At 47.8% G+C, this 22,836-nt stretch overlaps 1 protein-coding gene across 1 annotated transcript in view; it reads left to right on the top strand.

The window, feature by feature from the left end:
• The first annotated feature begins 11,899 nt into the window (after positions 1–11,899).
• Positions 11,900–22,836, top strand: part of LOC144946228 (twinfilin-2-like) — a 35,691-nt gene continuing 24,754 nt past the window's right edge. The window contains exons 1-2 of the mRNA XM_078875090.1: positions 11,900–12,011; positions 21,861–21,938. Coding sequence (XP_078731216.1) covers positions 11,987–12,011; positions 21,861–21,938 — 103 coding nt within the window. The 5' untranslated portion in view covers positions 11,900–11,986. The remainder of the gene's footprint in view (positions 12,012–21,860; positions 21,939–22,836) is intronic.

The following is a 22,836-nucleotide window of genomic DNA, read 5'->3' as shown; positions in this document are numbered from 1 at the left end:
TTCCAAAAAATATATATTTATAGGACCCTATCAGCATCTCTCACGACAGAGACCACTCGACCCCTCCGGTACAACACTGAAACGAGACGACCCAGCATATGAACCCAAATATACCTCGAGGACTTGGTCTCCTTATCAAAGCTTCGTAGCTACTCGCTTAAAGCTACTCGCTTTAAGAGTAAGGAGAACATCGAGGATGATCAGTCCACGGTGTCTCCTTAGTTGAATGTGGCGCCTTATACACCTCACTGGACTTGGTCACTCTTCTGCCTGAACCTCCCGACACTTTTTGGTTCGCAAAAATAGCCTACCCCTCTTGACAGGCAATAAGGAAGGAACAAATTAAAAGAAAAAAATGCGGGTAATAAATGAAAAAAAACTTCGTTAAATTCTCAACAAATCTCATAATGGCTGCCCATATTTAGTATTGATTGTGACCTCCTACGCCATACGCCCATGTTACCCAGAATGGGTCTATGTAGCAAAGTTTAAATTAGTCGGGTTATTGGCCGCACTTCCCTTCCAGCCCTTGTTCTATAAGGACACCCGAATTCATTATCATCGTCGTCGTCCTTCTGGGGTCAGGAAAATTAATAACATCTGGTGGAGGATCCGTGAACACCGCATTGCAGAAGTCGCCAGTGCTTGTCCTGTGGATGTCCTGGTTCATGCCGTAGGAATGTGGAATTTCTCCTTATTGTTGAAGACTTTGCGTGTCCGCCAACGAAGCCCATCACTGGGGGGGACGATGACACCCAGCGCGCTCTGCAAACGACGAAGCTGCTGCCTGGCCCACGTTCACTGCACTGCGCTGTTGAAGACCTTTGATTGCCTGGTCCCTCTGCTGCCCGTCCATTCCACAGGGGGCAATCCCGTTTCCAGTGGCCAGCTGCAAAGCACAACAAACACAAGTTGGCCCTTCTGCATTGCAGTAGTGCTGTGGGGTCTTCTTCATTGCACACACCACATGTCTTGCGTATTCGCAATGGGTTTCCTCCAGAGGTGGGACAAAGTCATTGTTATGCAAGTCCAAGTCGAGTCGCAAGTCATCAAATTCATGACTCGAGTCTGACTCGAGTCCAAGTCACATGACTCGAGTCCACACCTCTGGTTTCCTCTCATCGGATGTTGTCCCATCCCAGACAGTTGTAGTTGCTGCTCCAAGACCCTGTCCAGCCTATTGATCAGCCTCCTCGTGTGCAACGTGTCGGTGATCTCCTGACCTCCCATGGGTCCCCGAGTTTATGAGTCATGTTGAAGGTTTCCTCCAGGGTTCTCTGGGCATCCAGGTGTCGGCTCACTCATTTGAACATTAGCAACAGCATGTCTTGTTCTTGGCAATTTCTGTGGTCCATTCAATGTTCGTTGTCTACTATCACGCAAGTGCTCCTCTTTCCTGGACTTCCTCGACAGTCCACTTTTCTGCTGCCTTTAACCAGAAGATTCCAGCAAGTGTCGGGTCTGGACAGTGTTTCATGAACATCATCGCCACCTCTTGACCAGGGTCCTCAATACTGCGACCCCGCCTCTGTGCGCACTCTGTTGCTACAGTACTTCAACAGCCTTGTGAAGTCGCACCCAATAATCCATTACCCTTCCCCTGAAATTGGAAATGTGTTATAAAAGTCTGCAAGAGGCATTGTGGAGTAGGTCAGCTCACTAAAATGTTGTTTTAGAATGTCAAAAAAAAAATTGGGGTTATTTTCTGGGGACAGTTTCGGATTCCCACGCAATTTTATTTTCACAATATCCCGGGCTATTCCCATTAATTTGCAGGCTATCTCTTCTGAATATTTGTTTGCCGGGCATGTACACTTCCTAAGGTAGGTCTCCCTGAGTTCCTGCCATTCCTGGATTGTGTACTCATTCAAACCATCACCCCGAAAGAATGGAGGCTCCTTGGCATCAGACTGCACAACTAACCGAATCCCGGATGAGCTTTGAATTGAAGGCTGAATTACTATGGTCACCCCGCATACTGGCATCGTTAGTCTTGCTGCTTGACTGCAGTTGCAAGGTCACTGATTGGCCAATTTCGCGTGCCAACTGGGTAATTAGGTCACTGAGCTCACCACCAACCTGACCCTCTCTGCTTGACCCTATCTCCTGTCCTGTCCTTGGAGTACTTGCAGCACCTGCGCCTGAAACATCTGAAGTTTTTGGTCTGTCATCAAACTGGCATGCCAAAGTTACACCCTCACTGGTGACTTTAGACCTGCCCTCGAGTCCACAATGCTAGGCGGCCGCGTGCCTGTGAACCCTATCGGTGATACGGGTACCTCTCCTTCCATCGAACCCACACAACTGTAACAATAATTGCAATGGTTCAATGATACCTGACAACAACAAAATCAGAAACAAGAAAATAATGACAGTCACACCTTCCCAAATTGAAAGAAATCCAAAATAAAGATAGAGGAAATTGAAGAGAAAAAATGTTCACAACAAAAATAACTGCGTCAATGCAATGCGTGCAAAAATAATGAATAGAAACAAAGTAAAAGTTATTTTTCCACCCTGAAGACGTTTCTGTACGTTAATGGATTTAAACAGGGGAAATACCAAATTGTATCTGTGGTCAGATACCCACCCACCTGCAACACAACCTCGGCAGCCAAATGACAATGGCTGACTCAAGAAAAGAGCCACGGCACCAAGTGTGACCCGCCCGCCCAATCCCTCTCCTCCCGTGTTCGTTACGAGGGGACAGCCCGGTTAATGAGTACAAAAAAACAATAGTGAGTTCGGAGGCGATGAGTGGATACTCTGCGTTGTGTTCTGCCCTCCTTCTGAGAATCGGATGACTCCACCACCAAGGGACACCAGAGGATTGTGTTCATCTGTAATTATGACCAGATGCACAGCAATCAGCCCCAATTCACACCACCTCACTGCTCAACCCCTGTTCAGCGTCCCCCCGAATTTGAATAGGTGCCCTGTACCCTGCATTGACTACTCTACTGGTGGGCGTGGTCTACTGTGCACTCACGTGACCCTATGGGCCCAATCCATGGTCATTAATACTTTCATTCGTAATTATACTTGTGGTTAATTTACATTAAGGGGCCGTCCATAAATGACGTCACGCGATTTTGGACGATTTTGACCCCCCCCCCCATCGTCACACGGCGTCACAAAAAGTCAGACCCCCCCTCAAATATGACGTCACAAAGCTCTGCCCCCCCCCCCACAAAAATAAAACATGCTTCAAATCGCTTTAAACTATTGTTATTGTAGTGCATACTTAATGTGGTACTGCACTCTGATGTTGTAGGAGAAAACATTTGTTAAAGAACGTGTTGTCTATATTTATTTAAAGTTGCGCATTTTGATGTGACGTCCCTTTCTCAAACCCCCCCCCCTCCCCCCATCGTCACAAATGTCTGACCCCCCCCCCCCTAGGTGTGTGACGTCATTTATGGACGGCCCCTAAGCCCATACCGGCTAGACATGTCTCGTTTACTGAGTTACCACAGCCGTCAACCCATCACGGTTTACCCCGTATTCTTATAGAGGAAAATTGAGTTTTCAGGTCCATACGGCGTACAGCCATTTCAATACGGGCAAAAAACATGTCTATTTGTTTGTGTTTTTCCCTTGTGATGGGACTTTGTAGGATGAACGTTGATATGTATAAGGGCACGGGGTGACCAATAAGATCTGAATTGATCTGTAATAAGGTAGGGCACTGATAAGGAACTGACAGGTATGAGTTACTTATCTTTGCTACAGCGTCCCTAAAGAACACTTTTAGCTGCCCGAGGTGGCTTTGGCAACCCTTCGTGTCGCGTCTCCCTCGCGGCTCTCCATTGCCACCTGGTGGCCATCGTCTCTGGTGTAGACCCATCAGTTTCAGAAACAATATTATCACAAAGTATGTTTGGAAAAAATAAGACTACGGTTTTACCCTTTCTGGTAATAAAACAGCAGTTGTGTTAAGATGTTCAAACGCCAAGTAAAAACCTTTTGCAAGGAATCAAATCTGGAATCAAGTCTGCATTAAGCACACACGATACTTGTGGTGAACATCGCAAACAAACATCATCTAATAATATATGGGCATTGTATTTGTGTGGGCAAATACAAAATGGGACCTTTTCTGCCAGTATCAAAGTATGAAAAATAAATATTCTTGGTTCTTTCGGTAAAGTTACGTGCATAGAAAATAAAAATAAAATTGAAAATTCATCAAAATAAAAGCAAAAAACCCACGACGTTTCGGTCGCAACACAAGTGGTCTTCATCAGGCGGAGAGAAAAGTATTTTATTTTTGTATTTTTTTTCTATCCACGTGACTTTACCGAAAGAACCAAGAAAACGAATTGCTGCAATCACGAAAGTTTTAGGTAAAAATTGATGAAAAATAAGAATAGGGTTTACGCTTATTTTTTATTTTTTCATACTTTGATACTGGCAAAAAGGTCCCATTTCATAGCTGCTCACCCCAAACTAGAAATGCCCTGAGAGTGCATTGCCTTTGTAATGTTCGTCTTTAGGCGTTCTCTGCTCTGACACTGGTGTAGGCCCTAAAGAAGACGACTGTCTCTGGTCTAGACCAATCAGTTTCAAAGACAACGCCATAGATTATCAGGGCATGTTTTTCATAATAAAGGTTTTTGGGTTAGATCGCGTTATTTATAAATGTGTCATAACCCTCCACCACCCGACACGGCCAAACAGTAAAAAATGTGTCACGTTTACAAATAGTTCACTACTTTAGCACGCCGGTGTGTTGAAGAGTGAATCTACATCATTTAAAATTTTGAGTACGACGTTTCGCTGGTAATTGCATCCAGCATCATCGGGCAATTTGCCAGAATAGTGAGGCTCTCCACTTGCTCCCGGTCTTAGAGCAGCAGCAGGGTGACGTCATCATTTAACCCAATCTGGTACAGTGATTTAAGGCGGAGAGGGTATTGTAATTATATAATAGATTGGTAATCATTCATTTGTTATTAATTAGTATTTGGTTCCCCTATAAGGAATTGTAATTGTAATATATATTTTATTTAATAATACGCTTCCAGGCCACACTAAGCCTGTAGCTGTCAGAGCGATTAAAGTTATTTCTATTTCTCTCAATTTCAATGGATTCTCTAATTAGTCTTGGCCAGTAATAATTAGTTTTACACAACACTTCAACGTTATCAAAATCAATTGAGTGTCCTTGTTGACAAGCATGTTCTGCCACTGCCAACAGTTGTGTTTGAGATAATTTCATATTTATATTGGTGTTCTTTTAGTCGACGTGTCAGAGCATGTTTTGTTTGCATGCTCACCACAAGTACTGTGTGTGGTCAATGCAGTACTTAATTCCTTGCAAAAAGGTTTCTATTTGGTGTACGAACTTCTTAACACCTCCTGTTTTATTTCCTGAAAGGGTAAAACCAATTCTTATTGTTTTCATACTTTGAAACTGGAAAAAAGGTCAAATAAAATGTTATCATCATCAGTCTCGATCATCGCCCTTCGTCTAAGCGAGAAGGGTTCCACCCTTACCCATTTGAGACGCCGCGGTGGTGAGATGTTAACTACCTCGCCTGGTATACAGGAGGTCGTGGGTTCGAACCCAACCCTGACGCCTGCTGTATATTTGGAGTTTGCGTGTCTCTCTCTCTCCGTGGTGAGATGTTAACTACCTCGCCTGGTATACAGGAGGTGGTAGGTTCGAACTCGACCCTGACGCATGCTGTATATTTGTAGTTTGACACTGGCACCACGGGGAGAGAGAGAGACACGGAAACTCTAAATATACAGCAGCAGGCGTCAGGGTCGGGCTCGAACCCACAACCTCCTTCATACCAGGCGAGGTAGTTAACATCTCCTAGCCACCGCGGCGTCCCAAATGGGCAAGGGTGGACCTCTCCGCGCTTAGACGAAGGGCGATGACCGAGACTGATGCCAGGCGCGGGAGGCAGCAGCTCGCCGCCACGCCGCGTTGAGCCCCGTGTGGTGGATGAGACGACACGGCGCGTGTCCGGTAGAGACCCGAGTCCTCAACGCGGGTGGTGAGGAGGAGTCTGCGAGTGAAGATCACGGGAAGGGTGACGACCATGGGTGGTAGCAGCGGTAGAAGATTGACGAGTAGACGCTGACCCCCGGCGAGCGGGTGCTGGACCATCACCCACCCTGCCTGCTGCGTCACTCTCAATTCCTATGGGTGAATGAGTGAGTGGGTGAATGAATGATTGTGTGAGTGAATGAATGGGTCAGTGGGTGGTGAGTAGCTGGGGTGAATCAGTGAGGGCTGAATTATCAATCACCCTCACAACTACTTTTTTCTGTATTTGATGGGTGAATTGGCGATTGGGTTGGTGAGTAGCTGGGTGAGTGAGTGGCTGGGTGAGTGAGTGGCTGGGTGAGTGAGTGAGTGGGTAAAGCAGTGGAAAACTGGAGTGTATCAGTGAGTGCTGGATCATCAATCACACGCTGACTGCTGCTTCACTCTAAATGCTATGGGTGATTGAGTGGGTGGGTGCCTGAATGGGTGAGTGAGTGGGTGAATGTAAGAATGAATGAGTGAATTGTTGAATGGGAGAGCGATTGAATTAATAAATTGGTCAGTGAGTATTGAGTTACTAGAGTGAATCATTGAGGGCTGAAGTATCAGTCACCCTCACAACGACTTTACTCTGAATTCGATGGGTGAACTAGTGATTGTGTGGGTGAGTGGCTGGGTGAGTGATTGAGTGAGTGGATGAGAGAGTGGCTGGGTGCGTGAGTGAGTGCGTGGGTGAGTGAGTGATTAAGTGAGTGAGTGGGTGAGTGAGTGGCTGGGTGAGTGAGTGGCTGGGTGAGTGAGTGGGTGAGTGAGTGAGGGAGTGAGTGGGTGACTGGTTGGGTGAGTGAGTGGGTGAGTGAGGGTGTGAGTGGGTGACTGGCTGGGTGAGGGAGTGGGTGAGTGAGTGGGTGACTGTTTGAGTGAGTGAGTGGGTGACTGGCTGGGTGAGTGAGTGAGGGTGTGAGTGGGTGAGTGAGTGAGTGGCTGGGTGAGTGAGTGAGTGAGTGGGTGAGTGAGTGGGTGACTGGCTGGGTGAGTGAGTGGGTGGGTGAGGGGTGAGTGGGTGACTGGCTGGGTGAGTGAGTGGGTGGCTGGGTGAGGGAGTGGGTGAGTGAGTGGGTGACTGTTTGAGTGAGTGAGTGAGTGGGTGACTGGCTGGGTGAGTGACTGGCTGGGTGAGTGAGTGAGTGGGTGGGTGAGGGAGTGAATGGGTGGCTGGCTGGGTGAGTGAGTGGGTGGGTGAGGGGGTGACTGGCTGGGTGAGTGGTGGGTGAGGGAGTGAGTGATTCGAGTGCTTCACTACGGGTGGAATGATTGAGTGGGTGAATTCGTGATTGCGTGTGAGTGGGTGAATGAGTGACTGTGTGAGTGGGCCAATGAGTGCCTGAGTGAGGGAGTGGGTGAACGAATGGGTGGGCGAGCGGGTTCACGAATGAATGACCGGCATGAACTCGTGGGCGCTGGACTCTCCATCACCCTCACCGCTGCTGCTGGCACGCTGCGGGTTCTGTGGGTGCAGCACTGAGCGTGTAGGGGACTGGGCGCTCCGCTCCAGATGTGACGAGAGTAGACTCCAGCGGAGGGCAGTCTGTAGCTCGCAGTTTAAAGCTTTGGCTACAGAAAGTAGATCCTCAGTGATCATTGTGATGACAAGATGATTCGCCATCGTCATAGTCGCGAGGCTTAGACTGCCTCCCTGTCTAGGGCCCTGGAGGTGGAAATTCCACATTCACATGGCGTGATCAACCCGGTACTCTGGCAGACGATCAAGTTGTTGACTTTTCCCACAAACTGTTACTTGATTTAGCCGCCCTTTGGGAGTGTGGGTGGGGGGTGACATGATTATTGATTTGAGTGTCTCTAACAACAGCGCCAGGTTGTTCTCCGCTCTCATTGGCACTGTACTCCTCTGTAATTGCCTCATAGATCGTTGAATTACTCTTAATTAATCGTGCATTGTGGGCTTTTCTATTAATCACGCATTTGTCCTTAATTTAAATAAAATACTATTAGTTGCTTGAATCGAATATAATGGATTTAATTTGGAAATTATTGCCCATAAGTGGAATCGATATAAATTATTAACCAATTTAAATGTAATAGCAATCGCTTGTAATCTTTGATTAATCGCGAGCTGGAATCGATTAATCACAATACGTAATCGATTAACGACATACATCGATTCGCGCCTTATATGGTCATAACCAGACACGGAGGTGGGGTGGGGAGGGAAAATAAATAAATCAGCGACCGCGCCCCTGGCACGTGACCACGTGGCCCTTGCGGGTCCTCGTGACCACTTCCCGCTTTTTTCGCGGAGGGTGCACGGGACATCCCCCCCCCCCGACGTGGTTGTTTGCGCATGCGCGTTTGGTGGTGGGGGGGACGAGACACCGGGGGGTAGGCGGGGCTCCAGTGTTAGAGTGGGCGTGGCCACATTAGTGGTGGGCAGGGCCCACGCCGGCGGGCTTTGTGTTGGGGTGGGCGGGGCTATAGTAGTTGTGGGCGGGGCTATAGTAGTTGTGGGCGTGGTTAGGATATTTGTGGGCGTGGTCGTAGTAAGCATGGTCGTGGCCTATGAATTTAACTGACTCCTATGAGAATTGGTTTTCCCCTGTTTCTGGCAACAAAACAGGTGTTAAGATGTTAAAACACCAAACTTAAACCTTTTACAAGGAATCATGTCTGCATTAACCACAATACTTGTGGTCAGAATGCAAAAAAAAACATACTCTGATAATATATGCATTGTCTTTTTAACTGATTGGTCCACACCAGAAACAGATTTCTTTGGAGCCTCGTCTCAAAAGGTATTAGACCAGAGGACACCTTATGGCGTGAGACTAGGCTCCAAAGAAAACTGTCTCTGGTCTGTACCAATCAGTTTCAAAGACAATGCATATATTATCAGAGTATGTTTTTATGTTTGCATTCTGACCACAAGCATTGTGGTAAATGCAGACATGATTCCTTGTAAAAGGTTTTAGTTTGGTGTTTTAACATTTCAACACCTGTTTTGTTGCCAGAAAAAATGGGAAAACCGATTCTCATATTTTGGTACTGGCAAAAGAGGTCCCATGATGTGAGACTCCTATGTGATTAATAATTCCCATTTCTGCAGAGACTCCTCTACTTACGAACTTTAGAATTTACGAACGTTCAGAGATACGGACTAACATGTCCGTTATGTCCAGTTGCCTGCTCGGACCTTGAGTCATGAGTTCAACCACCGCGCAATAGATTGTGGTGGTGGAATCTACATCTGCAGAACGTGAAGAACCAGTGTCATCTTCATCACACAGGAGATTTTACAACTTTTAAAGCCATTCGCTGTGCTTCGTGTACATGCCGTACAACATACTTGGAATCCACAGGAGTCAAGTTGGACTCACGGACAAATCGATTTACCTCTAGAACCTAGCTCGTTCGTAAGCAGAGGAGTATCTAAATAGCGCTTTTCATAAATGATCTCAAAGCGCTATACAAGACTTAGCAGCAGTATAATCCATTTAGAAGATTAACTAAAACTTTTCATAAGCGTAAGCGTACTAATAGGTTCTAAGGCGCATATTTTTAAAATACCAACAGACTTGGAGATCCCTGACATCTTGTGGAAGAGCCTGTTCGTGTTACGAGCATCACTGTGGAGAATATAAATACATAGCTGTCAACCCACACGGTTTACCCATATTCTTGTACAGTGTGCTTTACCACTGAGCCCACCACTACATCCCTTATACATGGGTCGTGTCAACGATTCAGACAGAGTTTATAGGAGGCACTTTCTTTATTATTCCTTTCCAGCTCAGACCCCGCTTGCTTGCCCATTGCCACATGTATAGCCTTGTTGTAACAGCTCTCTCACTGGTTCAGCAGTTTCACTGCTGGATTATATTTTTTCCGCCTGAGGACGACCGCTTGTGTTGCGATCGAAACGTCGTGATTATTTTATTTCTACCCACGTGACTTTACCGAAAGAACCAAAGAGTATGGGTTCCTGCAGTCACGAAAACTTCAAATCAAGATTTCTTTATTAACTTTCACGGTCTCGTCCACACACAGGAGCTCAGCCTGCACACAACACGAGCCGTCTAACACTGACGGCGCTGACTGAGATAGCCAACTGCTCTCCTTCGTAGCGCAACATCTAGCGGAGACGTTTAGTGATGACGGCGACGAGACGACAGCGACGACGAGACCACTCCCAGAACCGGCAACCCCGAGCGCCCCGTTCTCTGCTCCTTTTATGCTCCCGGCGCGGCCCTGGCTCCGCCCTGACCACGCCCCCTTCTCGAACCCGCCGGCAGGTTCCAGGGGCCTCCAGACGGAGTCCCCCGTGACCCTTGCCCCAGTTTCTCCGCACTGCCAACGCGCCCTCACCGGCGTGTGCGCTGTCTGTCCACCACAGCTGCCGCTGCTGTCCACCAGCCGGCGCTATTACACTACACATGTGAACAAACACAAAGACGTAACATTACTTAACCACCCGCCAGCTTTTCTTGCTCACATTAATGGTCAGGTCACACTCGTCACAAAATGAGACTATTCTGGAATCTTCAGTTGTCCATACCGTGTCAACCCATCCGGTTTACCCGTGTTCCTGAACAGGGAAATCGAGATTTTAGGTCCTTACGGCGTACAGCCATTTCAATACGGGCAAAAAAACGTGTGTCTTTGTTTGTGTTTCTCCCTTGTAATTGGACTTTGTAGGATGGACGTTGAGATTTATAAGGGCACGGGGTGACCAATAAGGTCTGAATTGGCCTGTAATAAGGTTAGCACCAACAAGGGGTTGACAGAAATGTAAATAAGCAATATCGCACCTCCACACATCCGTTTCTCTCCACATTAACGTACTTCCTCCCGGAAAAATAAAAGTACGGACACCTGAAGGAAAAACATTTATTGCCATGTATTAATATTATCCACAACGACGCGAATGGTTATTGCGAGTTATGTATTCCTATCTAATTTGGCGCCAAACTCGGACCTCATAGTGTAGAAAGAGAGAGAGATCCTTGCCTGTGACATCTGGCAGTTCACCACCATTGACTCAAAGCACGCTGCACTGCTGATGGCACACTCAAAGTCGAAACCGGTGCAGAGCATTCCCTGAGTCAATGCGGCGCTGTGAGGATGTGTGGCTGATGGGAATGCGTAAAGGCGTACTTTAAATATTTAATGAGGAGAGACCGGTACAAGTACATGTGTATGTGGTGTTTTAAGAGATGTTAACTACCTCGTCTTGTGTACAGGAGGTCGGGGGTTCGATCACGACGCCTGCTGTATATTTCGAATTTATGTGTCTCTCTCTCCCCGTGGTGAGATGTTAACTACCTCGCCTGGTCTATTGAGGTCGTGGATTCGATCCCGACCCTGACGCCTGCTGCTGTATATTTGGAGTTAGCGTGTCTCTCTCTCTCTCCCCGTGGTGGCGTGGATTTTTTCTCCGGGTCCTCCGGTTTTTCCCTCCACATTTCGAAACAACATCACGCGTTTAGAGTATATAGATAATTTTGCTGCTATAAATGTCCAAATGATGGGCCACTTTGTTGAGCTGTCATTTGTGGCCAGGTCGCTTTTAAACAATAAGTTAATAGACCTCAGTGGGGCTTTGTCTTGTAGGGTGTGGGGATGGTTTAGTTTTATTTGAATGTTTGGGTTATTTTTTTACCTTTCTTGTACTTTGCACCACTACCGTTTGTATTGTTTGTTATTTATGACGTTCTTACTCCGTGCCCCTACTGGACATCTGTGGGGAAAAAAAGAGAGCTTTATAGCTCATCGGATTTCTCCTGCAGCAGAAATAAATATTCTGATTTTAATAAAAAAAATAGTGGTCAAATAGGCGTGGCCTGGCTTGATGGGCGTGGCATCGGTGTCGGTGGGCGTGTCCCGGCTGTCGGTAGGCGTGGCCTGGCTCAGCCTCGTCTCCGGTCTCGCCCGAGTCCCCGGTTTCCCTTCAACTCATCGATAATCCAAGCCATGTCTCACCAGACCGGCATAGTCGGTAAGGCGCCTGGCTGTGCTTCTTTCTCTTGCTCCTCTGTCTCCGGCCCCCGGGTCCCATTCATTTTCCTCCGTTAAATCGTCCCGGCTTCAATCTCCCCTTCAAGGCGTTTCCCGGGCGCCACCACTCTCGCCTGACTGGCCCCGCAGGCTTCACTCGGCCGCGCTGTGCAGGCCGCGCCGCTCGGGTTTCCCCACCACCACACCCGGCTCCCACCATATCAGCAACCTTTGCTCAATCCACTGCTGGATCTTTCCCCAGCGCCACTTGTGTGTTTTCGTCTCGCAGCTAAGCGGCGTGTCCGGGTGGAGCTCTCCGATTCGGATTTGCAGTCTCGTTCAACGAATGAGACCACTTTAAAATCACGGTTCCGCGCAGTAATTATTGAGCTATGCAGACCTCCCCCCTCCTCCCTGTGTTGTAGTTATCGCATTGTTTGTTAGTCCGCCGGTGTCTGAGGCTTGTTCACCGCGAACTTAAAACGGTGAAATGCCGCGGGGTTTTTTGTGCCCGAGAGAGCCTTGCCGGGACTCGGGGTGTATTTTTATTCTTAGGAAGCGCTCCTTTGCTCACTTTGGGAAGTTTGACCGTGAATTACATTTTTTGATTGGCTTCCTGTGGGGAGGGAAATCCGTGTGTGTTTTTTTAATCGTGTATATATATACAGGATAAAATGTTACTATGCAACCGTTTGTTAATCTGCTGTTTGGATGGAAGGACCCCCCCCCCCAAAAAAAACTGGCAGTCGTACGGGACATTTTACCATACTTCACCTCGCCGGTCAGAGCGGGAAGGGGGGGGGGCAAGACCCAGGCATCGTTTCAGAAACGACTCGCCACTGATGTCAGCCGTGCAATTGAACTGCGTCGATCGGCATCGTGGCTCTGAGGCAACCAGGCAAGCCTCTGGCGTGTAAAGACGCCCAAGGCTTTTGAAGCTTTGGAACCCGCATTTAAGTTCTCAACTGTCGTAGATTTTAGTTTTTTTCCCTGCTGTTGTTTCGCGTACAAAGTTTCGTCAGAAATCTCTTTCAACAGACTGGTTCCCGAGGTAAAAGTTAAACAAAATGCTGCTTGAGAACCCTCCTCCTAAGAGATACCCGCTTGGATGTTGCACCTTGAGACACAAGGAAGAGGAATGGAACCCGTGGGCCCAATATAGCACGTGCTCGTGTCAAATGATGCCAGGCGCTGTGTCAAAGAAGAGTTCAACTTGAATCAGAATGTTTGTTTCTACCGGTGGAATCCGATGAGCTCTAAAGCAGTTTTTCAACATGTGTCCAGTCAAGGCGGGTAAGAACGTTACAGAAACAAACAATTCAAAAGCACGGTGCCACTCGCTATGTCAGAGAAAATTTTAACTTGAATCCGAATATTTATTGATACTGGTGGAATCCGATGAGCTCTAAAGCTCTTTGTCCACATCTCCAGTAGCTTGGCTTGGGCAGGACGCCTCTTGAAGGCTTCAAGGAGACGGGGGATGCGTCTTCAAATACGTCCCAGGAGACGACGTATCGATACAATCATCAATCCGTGTGGATAAATTACGTCTTGGGATTGGCGGAAACTTGGGGGTGGGGGGCCTTCAATCTAGCAGTGGATTGACCATGGCTCGTGTTGATTTATTCGCCGCGGAATTAATGAATGGAGGCAGGTGGCAGGGGATTCTTTGAGGCTGCGTCGGCACCACCCCTGAGATCCGGGGGTTGATCAAAGTGTGAATAAGTAATATTTAAAAATACTTATTTTTAAACACGCTTTAATGAAATGTACCGTACTATTAATGGAAGAACTCCACGACTCCAGGAAGTGGCCCGATGCTTGCCATAACGTAAGGGACCGTGGGCAATTACAGCCAACGTCAGTTTCGCGTGGACAATTACACCCAAGCCGAAACATAAGATATAAAAAATAATGTTTTAAAATATATGTTTTTACTTTTTTATGATAGAATATAGTATTGTCATCAGTATGACATAAGTATACCAAGTTTGCAGTCGATACCACATTGGGAAGTGGGTTAAAATTGAGTTACAAGATTTGAGGATACAACAACAGACGGAGTGAGATTAAAAAAAAAGCGTGTAGTAAAAATGGGACTGGGTTTTACCCCTTTCTGGCAATAAAACAAATTCTGTTAAGATGTTCAAACACAAAATGGGCATCTTTTGCAATGAATCAAGTCTGCATTCACCACAGGTGCTTGTGGCAAAACGTGCAAAAACAAACATGCTCTGATAATAATATATGGGGCCGTCCATAAATGACGTCACGCACTTAGGGGGGGGGGGTCAGACATTTGTGACGATGTGTGATGAGGGGGGGGGTTTGACAAATGTGACGTCACGTCAAAATGCGCAACTTTAAATAAATATAGACAACACGTTCTACTTAATTAAATATACTTTTTAATAAATGTTTTCTCCTACAACATCGGAGTGCAGCGCCACATTAAATACGCACTACAATGACAATAGTTTAAAGCGATTTGAAGCGTGTTTTATTTTTTTGGGGGTGGGGGCAGAGCTTTGTGACGTCATATTTCAAGGGGGCCTGACTTTTTGTGACGCCGTGTGACGAGGGGGGGGGGTCAAAAATCGTCCAAAATCGCGTGACGACATTTATGGACGGCCCCTATGCAACTGATTTGCCTACACACCCAGAGACAGTCGTCTTTATCTGGCCTTGTCTCACCACCGATGTCAGACCGGAGAACATCGCGAAAAGGCGAATGGTACAGAGACGATGCAAGAGTGGTTGGTGGCAGCCGCCCATCCGAGATGAACCCGGATTACCAGGTGTCGCAATTGTTATGGCCTCCCGTCCGATCACCAATGGCTTGCACGGAGAAACTAAAATAATAATAAAAAATCGTACCATTGCAGGAGCCACATTCCTTGTATGTTGCAGTTCAAGACGTTGAAGTCGACGACTTTATTTGTTTCACCAGTGAGGACAACTGAAGATTCCAGAATAGTGTAATTTTTTGACAAGTGCAAACCTGTCAACCCCTTATCAGTGCCTACCTTATTACAGACAAATTCAGACCTCATTGGTCACCGCGTGCCCCTTATACATCTCAGGTTCATCTTTCAAAGTCCCATCACAAGGGAGAAACACAAACGAATGGACATTTTTTTTTGCCCGTATCGAAACGGCTGTACGCCGTATGGACCTGAAATCTCGATTTCCCTGTACAAGAACACGGGTAAACCGGATGGGTTGACAGATATGGGCAACTGGAGATTCCAGAATAGTCTAATTTTGTGACAAGTGTGACCTGGGCATTAATGTGAGCAAGAAAAACGGGCGGGTGGTTAAGTAATATGATTTCTCGATGTTTGTTACATGTATAAGGGATGTAGTGCTGGGCTGGGTGGTAAAGCACACTGTACTATGAACCCGGCCACCTGAGTTCAATTCCCGCCGTTCAATTCCCGCCCGGTCATAACTCCGATCGTTGTTAGTGCATTGCGCTCTGAATCCGGAGACCTGAGTTTGAATCCCCGTCGTGGCAGACATCAGTGGCGAGTGATATCCGAACTGGTCCTGGACAAATCCCCCTTTCACCAAACTCCAACTGGTGAAGTATGGTTAAAGAACCCACAACTCTGTGTGGGACAGGTCTTCATCTAGCAGTGGCCTGACAGAGGAGCTGTGCATTATTACATGAACATTCTAAATCATGTACAGCAACAATTCATCGCAAATACAGTGTAATGCCATGACGTGTTGTCAATCAAAATACAGCCTCTGCGAAGGAAATGTTTAGCAAATATCGTGGCTGTTGTCTGCTAATAATGGAAGTTCCCACAGCGATATAAATGTCATTCTTAGAACCAGTGGCGTAGTAACGACATTGTCAGCTAAGGTGGGCGCGGCAGTCGGTCAGGATGGGTCCCCAATATTTAATTTGTCTCACACGGTCGCACCTTGGCTATTCTTATACATCGCGGGCTCCTCTTGCCCTAATCACATCGTCAAGTTCACGGTCTCGAACATTTAACGCTGTAGGGGTGCTCCGTTTTAAACAAGTGTGTGTTGTTCTTTGCCACTGTTGGTGAGAATAAATGTCATGGTGGTTGTCATGGGGGCCCCCAACTCATAGCTGTGGCCACCGGGTGGGGAGGCCAAGGCACCCCCTGCCTGCCCCCATGTGAGCTACGCTACTGCTTCGAACTGTTTATTTAACCTGTGTCATTGGTCGTGTGCTGGGTCCTAACTTGATTATTCATAAGGCAGCCATCACAATCAATGCATAATTTGGATAATTTATCCATAAGAGCCTCATCGAGTCTTGAGACTTGATGTCCTATTAGTCCTGCATTGGGATGTGTTTTGCAAATTCCTTTTGACTGAGTGTTTTGTGTGTACGAGGAAACCTGAGGACTCAGATAAGATCTCAGACACACGCGTGGGGACAAACGACAACTATATTTGGCTATCGTAACGATTGGGATTGGCATGTAAAGAAAGACGCAGTGATATTCTGGAGGCATTTCAGCATTCAATGGATGGACATTTTTTTTCAACTCGGAATTCTCAAGGATCCATACGTATGGGTTCGTGAATAAACTTGCTGAACTGGCCCCCTCGCAGCTTAGAGGGTTTGTAGCTTTCACAGATGTCTGCGCGGTCTGGCGCGGTCTGCCAACCTTTGCTTCTGAAGTGGCATTTTGCACTTGTCATGCCATCATTTCTGTGCATCGTTAGCCGTGCTGCAGACCAAACTATTAAAACTGTTAAACTATTTTTTATTTTACCAGGTAAGGCCCCACTGAGCTTATAGAGCTATTTTTCAGAAGCGGCCTGTCCACAAATGAAGATTCAATTAATGGGTTCATCATCGTGTGGGCATTTCTAGCAGCCAAATGGTTTAAACGCGTGATGTTGATCATTATAAATGTTGAGGGGAAAACCGGAGGACCCAGAAAAAAATGCACGTGCACGCGGGGTGAAATGCAAACTCCAAATATACAGACCTCATGGTCAGGCGAGGTAGTTAACATCTCCTAGCCACCGTGATGATGATGAGAGAGACAAACTCGGAATATATAACAGGCATCGTCAGTGTCAGGATTGAACCCCACAACCTCCTGTGTACCAGGCAAGGGGAAACAGGAGAGGGGGTGGAACAAATGGATCAGTATGAGACTTCAACAAGTATAGTAGTGGGCTTGAGCAGTGAACGTCACGGCTCGTTAGGATGATGGCCAGTCGTCAAGACTAATGAGGTCACAATTCTATTCATTAATCGAGTTTGGTTTCTGCCATCGTGGGTCTGTGGCTGTCGGGTTCGAGTGAACTAATGTACAACACCCACGCCCACGGATCGACAATTTACGTGGCGACGCTGCATTGACGGCGCTGCATGAGCAGACTTTTTTTTTTAAAAACTCGATACACTGAGCGAAGACCCTGGGGCCGGCCCAGGACACGCTGCTGGCGGGACGATGTCGCTCGGCTGGCTTGGAAACGACTGGGAATTCCCCCAGAAGAGCTGGAGTCTGTATAGTGTAGTAGTGTAGTATATAGTGTATTGTAATGTATAGTAGTGTAATAGTGTATAGTTGTGTATAGTGTAATAGTGTATAGTAGTGTATAATGTATAGTCGAGTATAGTGTGTATAATGTATAGTCGAGTGTAGTGTATAATGTATAGTAAAGTGTAGTGTATAGTGTAGTTGTACTGGAGTCCGTCGCCAGGGAAAGGGAGGTCTGGACCGCCCTACTCAACACGCTACTAGCGCCGTGACCCTCACCAGGACAGGCGGATTGAGAAACGAACGAACACACGTCAATGACACTGTGGCCTCGAAAGGAAAAGTATTGAATGTGCGACGTATAATAGCACAGCAACGAAGGAGAGACGTTGACTGGAACTTCGCCTGTTATGTGTATTTCCTCTTAAGGCGGTGCCGCCGACGAATGTTTTGAGTTTTTCTTTGCCACTCGTTGCGAATGCAAAATAATATTTTATTCGCACTCACACGATAGCACGCCTCTACCGTGAGCCTAAGAATCGGGATTTAATCGATGAATCGTTAACGCACCGGCAAAATTGGCCTTGCTTTTGACTGCGTTCCATCGCGGACCGCAACATTTTCTGATCGCCACATTTTTCTCCGTAACGCCGCTCGCTGCGCCCCACCCTCTCCCTCCCCCCCGAGCGTTGTGGCGTGGAGAATAGTAATAATCATAAAAACACGCATTGTTAGTTCCCGCGGGGAGTGGGTTGCCAATCGCCGGCGCTGCGGGCGACGTGGGATCCGAGATAGACGTCGTAAAAAAACGGGGCCCTACCGCGCGCCTTGGGCGGGCGATCACGTTGTGCCAAGTCTGGTGGGCGTAGTCCTCGGCCGGTTTTGTTTTCTCAGCGTCTGTGGCTTTCCAAGACAAGTCCCTCAATTCCTTGTTTTGGTGCAGACCTGCGGAAGTGTTGCAGCTGCCTTTCACAATATTTTCAGCATCGGTCTTTACGTATATCCATAATAAAGGTGTTTTGGGTTAGATCACGTGAACATATAAATGTGTCGTTAAACCCGCCACCACCTGACACGGCCAATTAGTAAGGTTTGTCACATGAACAGAACGTGGCCAATTCGTTACTAGTGCAGCACACCGGTGTGTTGGAGAGCAAGGCCACAACATTTACAATCTGAATATATATACTGGGCGAATCTGATGAGCTAAAAAGCTTTTTTTTCACGGATGTGCAGTTTGGCCGTGATACGGCAACACGACGACACGTCATGCGATGGAAGTTCCGCGAATTTAAGGGAAGTAGATGAAAACTATTGAACTATTTTATTTTAATTCTAGATTTGAAGCTTTCGTGACTGCAAAGATTCATACTCTTAGTTCTTTCGGTAAAGTCACGTAGGTAAAAAATGAAATTAAAATAAAAGAATAAAAATCACGACGTTTCGGAGGCAACACAAGTCTCCGTCATCAGGTGGGACCGTCACAGCCAGATTATCTGCATCACTTGATGCATCACTTGATGCAGCTAATCTGGCTGTGATGGTCCCACCTGATGACGGAGACTTTTGTTGCCTCCGAAACGTCGTGATTTTTATTGTTTTATTTTATTTTTAATTTCATTTTTTACCTACGTGACTTTACCAAAAGAACTAACAGTATATTTTATTTTAAACGATTAAACGATGTTTTTCTCATCAGGCAAGGCCCACAGAGCTGTGTAGCTCCTCTTCAGAAGCGTACCTGGCCACCGCGTATGATAGCTAATCGAAGTGGCTCATCATCGCGTGGAAATGTACAACAGCCAAAGACTCTAAACGCGTGATGTTGATTCTAAATTTGGCGGGGGAAAAACCGGAGGACCCAGAGACAAATCCACACCACCACGGGGAGAGACAAGCGCAAGCTCCAAATATACAGCAGGCGTCAGGGTCGGGAATCGAACCCGCAACCTCCTGCGTACCAGGCGTGGGAGTTAACATCTCGCCACCGCGGAGCCCAAATGGGCAAGGGCGGGAGTTGCTTAGACGGAGGGCGATGGCCGAGACTGATGACGGGAACCGCAGCAGGAGGTACGACCACCGCGGAGATGGAGCGGTGAGATAAGGTTACATGCGGGAGTGAAAACGGAATGAACCACGCACTGGATCGTGGCCGGTGGTGGCGTCGATGGCCTGGGAGGGCCTTCATCCATCAGTGGATAGACAATGGCTGAGGATGACGATGGTGGGGAGGGCCCACGATAGGCGTGTCCTCCGTTTTGCAGAATGCATCTCAGTTCGTCTTGCTTCTCTGTACGTTGCGAAAGAGCCAACGCAATGATTTAGAGGTGTAAATATGCGGACGTGCATCAAAACTGAGAGTAAGCCGATAGACGACTGGGAAGTATTCGGAGACTGCCTTCTTGCGTAGCTGACAGCGGCTGCGTTGAAACCATTAGCATTGGTAAAGTTGCAATGATGAAATGTTGTGCCCGTGTTCACGTCCTAATGTATGTATATATGTTGAACTTCTTTCGCACCGTGCGTAGCCACTCGCGTTAATCGGAGGTGCAGGTGGAAGGTCAACAAACTAAACACAGAAAGCAGTTCTCAAAAGAGTTTTCAATCTAGATTTAAAGTGCATAGCTCCTGTGGCTTCCTAATATCGGAAGGGAAGAGCGTTCCAGACAGCCGCAGAAGCTCACCTGAAAGCGCCACGCGATGCGGTGACCACCGTTTTGTTCGATGGCCAGCAGCCAAAAGCCGCTGCTGCTTCTGCTGGGAGGATGACTGGAATAAAAGTTGATGAGCGTCAGGGAGAAAGAAGGAGAGCTGGGGAGGAGGGGGGGGAAGGGATGACCAGGCCAAGATGTCAGAGATGAGAGGGGTGGTGATGATACTAAACTAAACTTTTTATTTCGCCAGGGAAGACCCATTGTGCTGCTATATAGCTCTTTTTTAGAAGCGACTTGGCCACAAATGATTGCTCAACGAAGTCGCTTATCATATGGACCTTTATAGCGGCCAAATACTCTAAACGTGTGACGCTAAATATGGAGGGGAAAACCGGAGGACCCGGAGAAAAATCCACGTGACCACGGGGTGAACACGCAGACTCCAAATATCGAAGCGTCAGGGTTGGGATCGAACCCTCGACTTCCTGTATATCAGGCGAGGTAGTTAACATCTTGATGATGAGAGAGGAGGGAAGAGAGGGAGATGAAAGTAACGAGCTGCAGTGAGCTGCACAGAGGCGCTAAATACGATTAGAATACATTTTGGGAAAGGTACCAGGCGAAGAATCCTGATATTGTGAAAATTGATAGCGTGTCAACACGTGGGAAAAAAAACAATGCAGACGCATTTCATTCACCTCTAAATAACCCTGACCTTGTGATAAACGGTCCGACCAGAAATACGCATTGCGTGCGGCGAGTGAGTGTGTCTGTGTGCGAGTGTGTGTTTGTGTGCGAGTGTGTGTTTGTGTGTGTTGCTGGGGAGCGGTGGCGCTGTAGTTAGCGCACTGCCTTACGAACCCGTTGACTCGCAGCTAACACAAGTGACGATTATTATCTGAACTGATCCTGGGCCTCCCCTTGGACGACTCAGCCTTTTAAACCGAGTATCTTTGTGCGATGTGTCAGCATCAGCACTGGGGAGACAAAGGCGGACGGGCGTGGTTTTTGCTATCCTCCCCCTCGTGTGCTATGCCGGCCTTCATACGTGCTCGCTAACCGCTTGCCCCAACACTGTTGAAGGATCTTTGTCCCCGTATGTACATCATTGCAACCGGCTGGTTCACAGGACTAGTGTTGCAGGATTTGAAAGATGCTGCAAGTTGTCACAGTGGTGAGCACAGTTGGTGCATCTGCCAGTCATCTCAGTCGGTCAATCCATTGCACCCGGGTCTGTTCCATGACCTGCCAGCGAGCCTTTGACACTTCACGTGATGGCCTCAAGGTGCACCTGGCCTGGCACAAGCGCCGTGGTGACGTCACCGCCACTTGGTGGCGAGCGGCGGTTCTTGTACACGTGTGTTGTGCACCCGTATCTGTGATGGCTGTCTAATGAACAAAGGGGAGCGGTGGTGTCGCGTTTAGCGCACTGCGCTACGAACCCAACGACCCGCGTTCGATTCCCGCTCACGGCCAAGACCAGTGACGATTATCTGAACCGGTCTTGGGCCTCCCGTAGGTCGACTCGGCCTCAAATGAATATGCAGTGCCATGTGTGAACATCGCCATTGGGGAGACAAAGGCAGTCAGGCGTGGTGCTGGCCACCCACCCCCTCGTTTGGCGTGCCGGCCTTCATAGGTGCTCGCGAACAGCACTTGCCCCAACAGTCTGTAAAACTGCACGGGGGATCTTTGTCTTTGTTTGTGCCCCAGCGTCCCAGGACCTGCGCGACTTCTTGGGGCGAGCACGCGGAGGGGACGTGCGGTTGATCAAGATCGCCATCGACGATGGTTCGCTGCCGCTTCTGCACGCACTCATCGCTGCTGCAGTGATCCATTCACTCACTCACTCAGTTGTTGAATCGGCCACCTACTCATTCATTCACCTACACCAGCGGTTCTTAAACCTTTACTGCAGCCTTGCACCCCCTTGGGTTCTCAATTGTTGAGAACAATTTATAATGTTAATAAATACAACAAAATAAGTTACAACAAAGTAAGTTGTAACTGTGCTTAATTTGTGTTTTCGATTTACTTTCTAAAAAAAATCTGGCGATTTCTCGCACCGCCAGGCGGTGGCGTGCACCCCCAGGTTGAGAACCGCTGACCTACGCACTTGCTCATTCACTCATCTACTCAACTCATTCACCTACTCATTCATTACCCGAATTCGTTCGTTCATTTATTAATTGATCCACCCAATCACTTCATCCATTCACTCATAAAATAAGTAAATGTTTGATTAATTTCATATCGCGTCGTTCATGCAAATGTCCTCTCACAATCGCCGAGTCAGAACCACAGACGCACGAGCTGGAGGGCTGCCAGGCGGTGAGCCGCCGCAAAACTATTGCTCTGCAGTTCTCTACGTATTAAGATGTTTTCGGCCATGTGGGAGGGAGGCAACCGGAGCACCTGGAGAAAACCCACGCCATGCGAGGGGGCAACGCCCTATCCCCGTACAGAAGGGGGAGCAGACAGTATCAGTCAACACCTTGCTGCATCGCATTCTCCTGGCAAGCCAGAGTACGGCACCTCCTCAATGCCCAGGGATAGAAGGGAGCTTCGCATCATCTGTGCGTGATCCATCAACCCTCGCCTCTGCTGCGGCATTGGGTCGCAGGCAACGGCCACGTGCAGCAGCGACAGCTTGGCCACCAGCCGCTCCACTGACTCGCCCCTCGTTCGC

This window comes from Lampetra fluviatilis, chromosome 40 (genome assembly GCF_964198595.1).
Source record: "Lampetra fluviatilis chromosome 40, kcLamFluv1.1, whole genome shotgun sequence".
Lineage (NCBI taxonomy): Eukaryota > Metazoa > Chordata > Hyperoartia > Petromyzontiformes > Petromyzontidae > Lampetra > Lampetra fluviatilis.
Note: the sequence above shows the minus strand (reverse complement) of the source record. Positions and strands in the feature narration are given on the sequence as shown.